Source organism: Cryptomeria japonica, chromosome 3 (genome assembly GCF_030272615.1).
Source record: "Cryptomeria japonica chromosome 3, Sugi_1.0, whole genome shotgun sequence".
NCBI classification, from domain to species: Eukaryota; Viridiplantae; Streptophyta; class Pinopsida; order Cupressales; family Cupressaceae; genus Cryptomeria; species Cryptomeria japonica.
The window spans coordinates 740,268,416-740,281,039 of record NC_081407.1 but is presented as its reverse complement, the minus strand read 5'-3'; the positions used below and the strand labels follow the sequence as shown (position 1 = coordinate 740,281,039).

The 12,624-nt window shown below is 37.7% G+C and overlaps 1 protein-coding gene across 1 annotated transcript; it reads right to left on the bottom strand.

The window, feature by feature from the left end:
• Positions 1-646: 646 nt before the first annotated feature.
• LOC131044037 (protein DETOXIFICATION 49-like) lies at positions 647-2,349 on the bottom strand. The gene is made up of 2 exons (XM_057977302.2): positions 2,197-2,349; positions 647-2,104 (listed from the first exon to the last, which is right to left on the bottom strand). Exons 1-2 carry the CDS (start codon positions 2,347-2,349, stop codon positions 647-649), a joined length of 1,611 nt encoding a protein of 536 aa, XP_057833285.2.
• Between the last annotated feature and the right edge of the window lie 10,275 nt (positions 2,350-12,624).

Genomic DNA, 12,624 nt, shown 5'->3' with positions numbered 1-12,624 from the left:
AATTCATCTCTATCTTCATCTCTATCTTTATAGGATCATAGTTGTAATTGAGCCTAATTATTTTACTGATTCAAAGGTTTTGCTTCAATCATGTTGGGATCCATGTAAATAAACGTATAATTGATTTGAAGCTATGAATTCTCCATTAAGACTTTTATTACACAAACAACATTATTTATTAAATGCTTATCTATTGACTTCATGTACGACACAAATGCATGCAAAAATATACCATATTTTTTCTATTTTATCTTCTACATCTCCTTGACGTACCCATTGCACACCAAGGTGCAATTGCTATTTAAAATATTTAAATGGAAAGGAACTTCTGTGATTCTAACGTGGTATAAGGCTGGCCCAGTTTTGTCAATTTTATCTGCGTTTATTTCAAGAGCTACAACATTCTATATCGATAATATTGAGCAAATGTCAGTTCGACAAATATAGTGTTGACTTAATATATTCGAAGTTCCATCCAATAACGGCAAAAAAGCACTTTATTGATACGAAAAAATTAAGCGAACACTATATTGGAAGAAACAAAAGTAAAACTTTTGTAACGTCGAACCTGTAAACGATAGTCTAATCCCAACCTGTCCGTTCAAGCTTTACAATATCCCAAAATAACATCCATTATTTCCTACAGCTAAAAACTAACTATCGTTAGTAGAGGCTCTACGCTCGTTTCTCCATACGGTAAATACAGAATGCTGCAAATACATTGTTCCTTCTCTTCTTCACATAAAATGTGGATCTGTTGAGGCTCTGCAGTCAGGTCCTTTGCTCTCTTCACTTCAATAATCCAGTCAGTCCGCACCAACACAGATATCATCAAAATGAGGCACGACACTTGCGCCGCCAGCATGCCGAGCCATAGACCCACAAATTCAAATTTGTACACGAAACAAAGAGTCAATGCAACGGGCGTCCCGATCAAATAGAAGGAGGCCAAATTTATATGTGCTCCACTGCTCGGCCTCGCGCTGCCCCGGAGGACTCCGCATGCCGTTGTCTGCGTCCAATTCGCGAGCTCACAGAGGCCCACTATTGGCAGTGTCGACGAGACCAGCGACAGAATCTCCCCATTTTGAGTGAACATTCTACCCCACCAGTGGCGCACGGTTACTGTAAAGCCCATCGGTATAAAGCTCAGTAGAGCCGCCAATGCAATTGCTACTGTCATGGCAGTGCGTGCCTTGGCCGGTCTGTTTGCACCGAGCTCGTGTCCCACTCTCGTCGAAACTGCCACTCCCAACGACGATGGAAATATGTAAAGGAATGCCGTGGTCTGGATGAGAATTCCCATCGAGGCTACGGTTATTTTCGGGTCCGGCAATAGTCCGCAGAGAAGAATCATGAACTCGTACCACCACCACTCTAAGCAGACTGATGCACAGCTGGGGATTGCCAGTCTCAGAAACGACATCCACCCTTTGAGGCATTCTCTCGAAAGGCTCGGCAGCGAATACTTGTAAACTCCCGACAGCCATATGTAGCACGCCAAGCATATAACAATGTTGAATTCGGTCCACACGGCAGCCAGGGCAACGCCCCGGATTGATAGTTTGAAATACACCACTAAAAGAAAATTGATGGGAATGTGAAGGAGAAGAGCCACGCCTGCTGTAACAGTGAACGGAAGGGTGGATCTCTGCGTTCGAAGAAAAATCTTCAGCGGATGAAGAAATGACTGCGCGATGAGATTGGGCAGAGAGTAAAGCACATATTTGCCTGCCATCCTGGTAATGTTCTCATCCTGCCCGCACCACAGCAGAATCGATTCGATGTTTAACCACAGCAAACTTATGGGCACAGAGGCGCAGAGAAGGATGAGAATTGTTCTTTGAAGAGAGTGGCCGAGAAGACTCCACCGTTTCGCTCCAAAAGCCTGACTGCAGAGGGGTTCCATTCCCATAGCCAGGCCGGAAATAACCGAATAGCCCGTTATGTTTGCAAACCCAATTGAAAGAGAGCCTCCCGCCAGCTCCAGCTCTCCCAGATAGCCCAGGAACTTCATGGAGATCGCGCTTCTCAGGTAGAGAAGCAATCCAGTAACTACGATTGGCACAGAGATTGCGCCCAGCATCATCAACTCCTGTAAAACCTGAACGCAATATATCTCGTCAACCAGGCCGAATACAATAAAATTTTACATTGTAAAATAACGGCAACTAGAAAGAAATGCCCAATACCCACCTCAAGACGTGCTGGCCAGTGGTCGAGCTCGTCGTAATCAGGATCATCCTCTCCTTGTGCTACGAGACACTTGTCAAACATATCTCGAATCTGATTCGCGTCATCATGCGCGCAAACTTGACGATTATCTTCGAGGATTTCACATTTACACATCTTGTAATTTAAACGTCGGCAAAGATACTTAAACTTATCTTAACGCTCAATACTGACAACACAAACGTACCAGATTAACTAGTGGCCGCGTAACCAGCTGTTTTAACTTGTTAGACTAGCGAGAAACTATTCGAATGAGAGTAAGTTACTTCAAGTCTTTCAGCAAGTTCTGTGGACGAAGACGGCAATTTATGGCAAATCGAAGAGTCAAAATGACAAATTTCAAGCCTGTAACTGACAAGCTTGAAAGTATGTTTCTCAGTCAACCAGCGGGCTTGGCAATGCACAAGAAATGATAATCTCTTTGTTTCTAATCCAGAATAACCTAAAACACGATGTTTTCTTCAGCAAGGAAAATGTTTCTGCTTACATTTAGCTACCTGAAAATTTATTTAACGGAACGCGCTAAGGGCAGCTTTTCCAACGAAATTTTCTCGTGTCTATGTTACTAGTGTGTTTGGCAGGAAGCGGGTCATAAGAACAATGTAACTCGTTCTGTGCGACAATTCCAATAGGCTACAATAATCTGCTTCGAGATTCGCACCGCTGAAGTTGAACCCAAGGAGAAATCCTGAAAACTAATTTGAACCGAATTAGCGCGTGAAATTAACATTGTCTTTGAAATTTATGCAATGACAAGGTATAGCCCTATCAAATTCTACGCGGCTTTGTTAAGTTTCATATTTGTGATAAAATGCCAGCTTTCTTGCATAGAGATATTGGAATAAACAATTATTTTAGATATACGCGCTTACATATAAATATTATATAAATATGTGTTTATTTAATCTATATAATAAATTTAATATACGTATTTTAGAAGTTAGCATATATATTTATTAAATCTATATAAAATATGTTAAGAGATATCATTTGAAGGTGTCTATTTTATTTAATTATAATTAAATTACTTAATTTATGTGGAATAATAGAAAAACAAAATAGATGCTTCTACATGATATGATATTTCTTGGCATGTTTTAAAAAAAGTTATTATTGATCTATATGCTACTAACACTGGTAAATGGAACTTGTAAGAGAAATAAATTAATAATATTTTAAAATTAAATTATGTAAAATAATTTATAACCCTAGTGCTAATTCAAATGCAATCCTAATTGAACCTAAGACTAATGTAAGTCAAAATCTCACCCTAAGTAAACTCTATCCTCAACCATAACCCAAATTGAATGGTACCTCAACCTTAAAGATAAACCCTAACTCATTTACCTTTATTGAACTCTAACCCCAATTGTTACTATAATTGAATCATAACCACAATCATAACCCCAACTGTGACCATACGATCGGTGCAATTGAACCCTAATAGTAACTAGAATTGATCACTAATAGTAATTTGAATGCAATGCTAGGTGAACCTTAAACCTAACATTTCCCTAAACATAATCAAATTTGAACACTTTTCCCAACCCTAACACAAATTAAACAATAACTCCAATGCTAACCTCAACTTTAATCCTAACCTAAGTCTAAGTTGAAGCATAATTGGAACCTAACCCTTCCAGTAACCATAATCCTAATTGAACTCTAACTATAGCCTTAATTAAATGTTGATTAAACCCAAACCCTCATTGAATTTTAATCCTAATTGTAAACCCTATGTTAATCTTAACCCTTATTAGATCCTAACCGTAACACTAACCATTAACCTAATTGAACCCTAATTATAATTCTAACTCTAATTAATTCCCATCTTATCCCTAATTGAGTCGTGATCCTAACTGTAGTTGAATCGTAACCCTAAACATGTTCATAACTAGTGATAACTTTAAGAAAACCTAAAAAAAGATATAAAATCTTGAAAAATATTTAATATCTTTAAAAAAAATATTATGATAATTGTTGAAAATAAATGTAAAAATTAGAAATATAGTAGACTTTTTTGAGCCTAGGTTGACCTCAAATATCAGATAATAATGTATGGATGTAAAAATTAATAATATAATGATTTGGGAGAAACATCTCCACCTTTATTTATAAGTTTAACTATACAAGGACATAACCTTTCATCCTAATTAAGAGTATTTAAGATAATAGATATAACTAATGTTAAGGTTAACCATGCGACAAGTGCTCCACTTATTATATTTAGGAATATATGATATTAGGGTCATACAATTAGCTTGAATATTAGGGACCAAACATGTCCCTCTCATTAACAAAAACATTTTTCTTAATGCTCAACAATTCTAGATATTTTAGTATAAATTGTGTTAGCTTCCCATGTTGCATATTTCATTGACATATTCTTGAAAGGAAGTTGAGTGTGGAATAATACTTCCAACATTAATCAAATCAATATATGATGCAAATTGTTTTACAAACCTTTAACTTTAATAGTTTAAATGCACACTTAGAAACTTTGTTAGACATAATGTGCCACTGAGAGGGGGTGAATCAGTGGTTCTCAAACTTTTCCCTTTAACTACCCTATGTGAGTATATCGGTTATCATATCTATCTCAATGCAGACTTACCAGTTGGTGGGGAGACTAATCACAAATGCATTCACACAAAAGGGACATCACATAACACCAATATGTATGAGGAAAACCCAAGATGGGAAAAAGAACAGTGAGAAATGCTAGTGGAGTCTACTGCTCCAATCCAGCCTCACAATGAAATTTGTTACAGAGTTTCAGGCACCAACCCAAGGAGCTACAACCCTTGATTTAACCAACCCAAGGAGCTACAACCCTTGATTTAAAGCACCAACCCAAGGAGCACCAACCCCTGATTTAGGGCACCAACCCCTGCACCAAGCTACAACTCAGTGATCACAATGATAACATCAAATACAAAAGTAGTTATACTGTTACAAGTGAATCTTGTAACCATTGCATATACTTCACTCTTCCAGTGAGACACCTTCTCTACTACACCGGTTCACCTCTCTTTGCTACTGCTTTACCGGTTTACACTCTACTGGTTACCTTGCCTTGCATCTACTTCGTTGGATATCTCCTTCACTATGCTGCACTTCATCGCCCTCTATTGTCTTCCTACCGGTACAAGAACCTATCAGTTATCTTCTCAGATGCAATCTAGCTGCTTTACTAGTTGCTCAAACCATACCGGTTTAAACTTCACTCACTCAATAAATTTTATCTTCTGCTATTCTCATTGTGACTGATCTAACTCTCTTATTCATTAGCTCTCAATCAGTTCGCAACACCTATATCCTCTCCTATCCAGCAACCCTTAACAATATCTTTGGATTGCATATTTATAGCCCAATCTTCCCGGCAAAAGTCACATTCAAATTTGGTGCCTTAAGGTTTTCTCCATTGATCATGAGGCACATCGAATCCAATAAAATCTAATCAGATCACAACTCAAAGATGACTGCCTGCACATATCTACCATTTTCGTGCCTTCCAAAACACACTTTCTATGTTTGGCATTCTGCATTCAATCTGTTGATTCATCCCTTGGTCAAATGCCATAAATGGCTTAGTTGTTTCCTTCGCCAGCTTGACCTGCACTATCAATCTATCCTGGATCTTGAGCCACCAACCTCTATCCTGAAACCTCGAGCTTCACACTCACCATTAATGTCAAACCAACCATCAACTACCTTACTGACCTCACTTCATCGACCTGCACATGTTCCATCCACCAATTCATGTATGTTTGCCACTTCATCTCCGTGTGCCATCACTATCGGTATCCACTTCTACTCACTAAGTTGGTTCATGCTTAGTCACTAACCACACACTAAACCGGTATACACCTACCGATCCACTAAACCTACTCGCACAAATCACCTTGCCGGATAACCTTCTTGCCAATGACTTATTTGTCTTCTCGGTGTAGTACCTTTTCCTAGTCATCCAAATATGTCGATTCACTGCATGCATCATGTTCATCATCAACTGATGAGAGCCTTTTGCTTCAGCACTTCTTTGCATACCGATAACCACATAGATGACTCTATGTCATCAATCTTCAACATAATGCACTACAGCAACACCTTTTTCCATCTGCATCCTAGTAGCACCATGTGTGTTACTGCAGAGCCTCAAGCATCATTTGATTGAGTCACATCTTCACTAATTTGTCATAGTGACAAACTCATCAACTCAATTCTTCTTCCTTTATCCCGGTAGCACACCATGCCTACACTTTCTGATCTGGTGCATATCTTTGATTTCATGCACCATGGTATCTTAGTGATTCATCAGTAAATCCAATGTAAACCACCACACACTTACCATCTATACCAGCATTGCACAAGTATGATCACCTTATATGAGCATATACATCTCCTATAGAGAGCCCAATAGACATCCCCTTTGTCTACCTCACTATCTTGCAACAGTCCAAACTCCAACTCGTGATATCATCTTCTTCCGGTGGGAGTCCTGTTGGATGACTTCACCCTTTATGTCAGTATACCCTTCTTTAATGGCTAGTCATTTGCTAACATATCGGACACATGCTTGCCAATCTATACATCACCTTCGGTGTTGATGTGATCTTTAGTAACATTCTGCCTCTTCATCACAAACAATAACTCAAGAACCTCGCTCATCCTGCTTGTACACTGGTCATAAGCTTGCCTGTTGGCAACTGCTTACTATCAACACAACTCTTACAACTTGACATCCTTTCCTTACAAGTGTTAGACTATACTGGTAACCTATCCATTTCATCCACACAAGGAAAATACTAACTTGTGTACTAGTTACTCTAGTGGTCATTCCTTTGAATGACATACTCTTCTTTACCAGTGACCTGCAACACTAGTTGACATCAATGGTTGGTTGTCAACAATACTCCCATACCTGTTGTCCTTCTATACCACTTGACATCAATGACAACACAATACCAACAATCTCCCCCTTTGGCATTGATGTGAACACTTGTAGTATCTGGGATACTACAACTTTCTTTCTCCCCCTTTGACAACAATGGCAAAGGGTCTATAATATCCATTATGTTGTGGATTTCTTTCTCCCCCTTTTTAGCAGGTGCATCTCCCCCTTTGAAGATTTTGCACAACATCATCTCAATCATCAGCACTAGAGATGGAAAGATTAGGTACTAAACAACCCTAAACAACATACATCGATCTCTCTCCTTTTTTTGCTCAGAACCAGTTGAGGAAATGAATTTCTTCTCTTGTGCATGTAATCTTATCGATTTTCTAAACTTCTCTTACTTTCAATTGATGACCCATAGTCAGATGAGAAATTTATTTTCCTATTCAAATTCTCTCACAGGCAAATGGATTGTGACTTTGATAGACAAATTAAATACTGACAACTCTAAAAACACAATCATACCGGTATTATCAAGTATCTGCTTGATTTGCTTCTTTGTTCAGTATATCTGATATCAAACTGAAAATATGGCCCTGAACTCCCCCTGAAACACAGACTTCTGATCTTCATCTATTCAATGAGCTCCTAAACTAGGACACACATCTATACCTGTGACATCTACCATCATGACCACAATGCCAACTATAGGTCACATATCCAACCTATTGACCCATAAAGATGTATGCACATAAGGTTAGCTATCAGACCAACAGATTTCATTCAGGTCCTTTCCACTATCACCTGAGACATAACCTCATCCATCCAGGCTACCTGAGTTACTGCAATGATCCCTCAACTCATTGACTTACATAACCTGCAACACTAATCAACATCAATGCCATTAACATGTTGCACATACTGGTCTCTTATCTCTATCGGGACACTTTCCTCTTTATCTTTATCTCCCGGTACCAATTACCTCTGCTACCATTCATTTCACCTGTAGCAGTAAACCATCTTCCATGTGTAGTCAAGGTGGTAACTACACACACACTGCCATCTCATTTTTTTTCTCTTTTCGACAATAGCTTGTTCATCTCCTTTGTCCCTTTCAACTAAGAGGTGAATGATCTGGTCAATATGTAACTCCCCCTGAGTCTTGCATCTTCTTTAAGCCTTAGAAGATATCACTTATGCATTGAATGCATAGTTCCGGTCCATGGTTCTATTCTCTTGCTTCTTCCTCCATGCCTACTTAATCTCACTTTTCTTCCCCTTTACAGTCCGAGGAGCAGGTCTTACTTTCCTCTTCTACTGATTTGTCCTCACTCTACTAGATTCTACAACATAACTAGAAGTAGTGTTGTAGTAGCACACAACATCCATGACAATCTCATGATTGGGGAACCATCCAACATACCGGTTTTCCCTTTCTTTTCTGATCATGCCATTGTGGCTGGTTACCGATTTCCTTGAATTTCTTGATTGTGTAGGAATATTTCTCCTCTTGTTCGAAGCAGGTCTATGTTTCTCATATCCCTTGTAACTTCTCTCACACTGAGCATGATTGTTCCATCGGTTTCCATAGGAATACATATTCTTGTAGCTGCATTCATAACTTCTTTGACCTAACCCATTACAGTTATAACACACAATATTTACATTATTAGGAATAGCAAGTGGATTCTTCCTAGCATAACTAGGAGAGCGGATATGCATGCTTCTACCCCTAGATACATTATGCTCATATGCATGATTTTTATAAGATCCTAGATATTTTCTTCTAGATCCCTTTCTACATTCTTCAGCTCTATGGCCCTAGCCATTACATTCAAAGCAATAACCAGAGAAAGGAGACTTGTTACTTAAAAATTTATTTTGCTAAACATGAGGTGATCTTACCGGTTTGGCAACTCCATCTCTGCATATTAGGAATTGATCTTGGGATGTCCATTCTTTGTAGGTCTTCCGTCAGATCCCTTCTTCTTCCACACTTGTCTTGATTTGTGGATAGCAACATCTCCTTGTGTTCTTCTGATAGGAGGTCTTCTAGGCTATCTTCTCATGTTCTTGCTTCCGATGAAGCTGTCTTCTCCCATTTTCCCTTTTCCTTTGGGATCTGCATTGTTCCTCCTTCTTGCAGCACTGATCTTCTTTCTTGTCTGTAGGTCTTTACCAGTTGTGATCAAGTCAACCTTCTTTCGAGGAGCATTTCTAACTGTAGTCACACAAATCTGTCCAGCTTAATTAAATAAATATTCGCTATTTATTTGATTAAAAATCCACTAGCCATCAGTTAATTAAATAAATATTTAATTAATTCATCCCCAAACATTCTTCTATTAATTAAATAAATTATTGAATTTATTTTAATTAATTCATTAAATCAAATTCCAATCAATTAAATAAATAAAATCTATTTATTTAATAAAATCCCCTTTTCCTCTTTCAAATAAATTAAATAAAAACATTTATTTAAATCATTATCCCCCCCCACTTGCTTTTTCCTACAAATGCAACTTGCACACATTTATTGAAATAAATGAATTTTTATTTTAATAAAATCCTATTTTCCCTCACCCACCAAATCCACTCGCAAAATCTAATCCCCTTCTAGATTCTTCTAACCGCTTCCTAATTAGCCTAATCCATCCCATAATTATTGTCACATTCCTAAGCAAATTGGAGTCACTTCTCAAAGCCCTCAAAGTCTTTGAAAAGCAATTAATGTTTTGTGTGCTCAACAAATTAACCCCCAAAGTCTTCCAAGACCACTAATGGCTCTTACATGACCATTTATGGCTCTTACATAACCATTTATGGTTATTTCAAACTTATCTCCCCAAACATTTATTGTTTTGACCATATTCATCCATTTCACATTTGCACAAGAGTTTATCGATTGGATAAAAGCTTTATTCTTTGAATAAAGAGTTTATTCATTCAACCAACCTTGACTTTTACTCCCAAAGTCATATCAAGCATTTAATGCTTATTACCTCTACTCTCAACCTATCTCACATTGACACTTGTCATCCTGGGATTGGGTTGAAAGCCCTCACATGGATTTGAAATCATTCAATCCTGACCCTTGTTGAGATTGCTCAATCTCAACCATCCATTGCTCCATTTTTCCTATAAATAGAGCCCATTTCTTCATAATCCAGATCCTGAAAACTTGTATGCATCTAAGCTATAGGCATTTTAGAGAGCATTTAGCATAGCAAACTAATATCTTTGTTATTTTAGTTAAAATCAATCATTTTAATATTATCATAGCATTAGCATTTCATTTCACATTTAGAGCACAATACTACAATCTCAATCCTCCATAAGCATCCATAGTGCAAAAAGCTGCTGAGAGCTACACTATTTTGGAACTTAGAGAGGAGAGGAACAAGGGAGAAGAAGTCAAGAGCATGTTAGGAGGCATTTGGAGATGCCTCATCATATTTACCTTCCTAGTTAGATATTCTATCATGCTTTTGGTATCTCTTTTGATATGCTTGTGTAGGAAAGTATTTTGTTTATGATTTCTAACACTAACAACTTGGCTTTTCTTCTTATTTGTGTTTTGTTATCATTCACTAACCTTCCCTTTTTGTAGAGCATCATTTGGTGAACCCGACGTGAATCCAAGCACCAAAAAAAATACCATTTTTTTTGTAAACTAACATGTTTGATTGTTGAAATTGTCACACAGGTTGCGCTTTAGCGCTATTGAACACGTTTTAGCGCTACCGACACCTTTTATTTTAGCGCTATTGTTCTTATAGTAGCGCTATTATCAAAATTCCAGCACTTTTGGGTTTGTTTTGGCGCGTTTGTCATTCTTTTGGCGCTATTAAAAATCTTTTAGTGCTTTCGCCTCTCTGGTTTTACCCTTCTTTCAGCGCTTCTATGTAAAATAGCGCTTCTATTTAAACGTAGACTAGCGCTATTGTAACAGAATGTTGTAAAACACACCTTGTAACCGAAAAATTGAAAATCTTAGGCTTGTGGAAGCCCCCCCTTGGACATAGATTTTACTAATGAATTGTGGTTTGTGCAGGTTAAAACTCATCATTAAAAAAAAAAAAAATCACAAATCTTCCTTAGGTGCTTTTAAAAAAAAAAAAAATTGAAAACAAACATTTACTTCCATTGCAAGTTAGGATTCATCTTCATTTTGGTGCTTAAAATCAACAAACAAATTTTCTTTCTTGCATCAAACTTAAAAATCACAATCCACACTTCAATTTTTGGGAAAGTAAAAAGAACAATCCACTTGTTTTGATTTTTTGCAAACAGATTTTACTTCAAGCAAACATGTTTTTCATTAAGTTGACTAGGATTTTCAAATTCTAGATTACAAAACACATTACCTTTGAAGTTAAAAGAACATCATGACTGTTGGAGCAACATCTCCAAATAGTTAGATCACATTGCGATGATGGATTAAAAAGAACAAGTGAATTTTGTGTTTGGCACACTTGTGCAAAAAGTCAGTCGAGTGGTCCTACCTCTAACACACACTATCCTCTCCCTTGGCTTTCGTGGTCCTAGGTGCAAGAGAAAAGTGTTAGTAACACTCAAAATTTTATCTTTTTAAGAGAGGTCTGCCAAGGGATCGATACTCTTGGGAACGACCTCGAGCGATAAATCCTTCAAGCCGCTATAGAAATCAGGTGAGAGCGAAAGCTGTAGCCTTGGGTATAGCTGTTCCTATAGTGTAACTGGCCGAAAGGACAAATGGGCCCCACCACCAGTTACAAGGCTCTTAAGTGAGTCACTGTAGAATGAACTTATGTCCAAAAACATCGAACATGACTAAACACCTTTTAGTAGTAGCCCACCCGTTCTATTGATTGAGGATATTTGCGATATAATTTAGTGCAAGAGCATAGATGGTTTTGCTCCCAAGATACTCACCATACATATTTCCTTGAGTAGAAACATAGCTTTTTGAAAAGTCACTTGTGGCTTGATAAAAGTGGTGACTCCCCCATCATAGGGATCATCTATTTGTTATACTCGTGCAAGACTTAGTATATCACATCCTTACTTGCCACAGTGGGATTCATAAGGTATGTAGTACCAAAGTCGAAGAAATATCAAGATGTGTGCTAAATTTATCACAACTGGCCATTTGACCTTAGGGATAAAAAGTGTTTGAAGTGTGTTCTTTTTTAAAGACCAAGTGCAAATTGAGCCGCCTTCAGGCTTTGGAAATACACCTTAAAAAAACATTTAAAGGAAGGGTCATATACAAGTCCAAGGATTGGGTTGATCTAGACCCATACTCATTTGTGCCTTTTAGGCAACATTCTTGTGTTTGTGTGCTTGCTTTGTTTTCTTGTCAAAGAAAAATCAGAAAATCACTTCCCAAAAGAAAAACAAAAGTATTCATCCAACCAAATATTTTTCAAAACAAACACATCAAAAACAAAGTGCAAACAACAAAAGTATCAAAACTTTATGACCATTCTGCACATCTTGCGAAAGAAGAA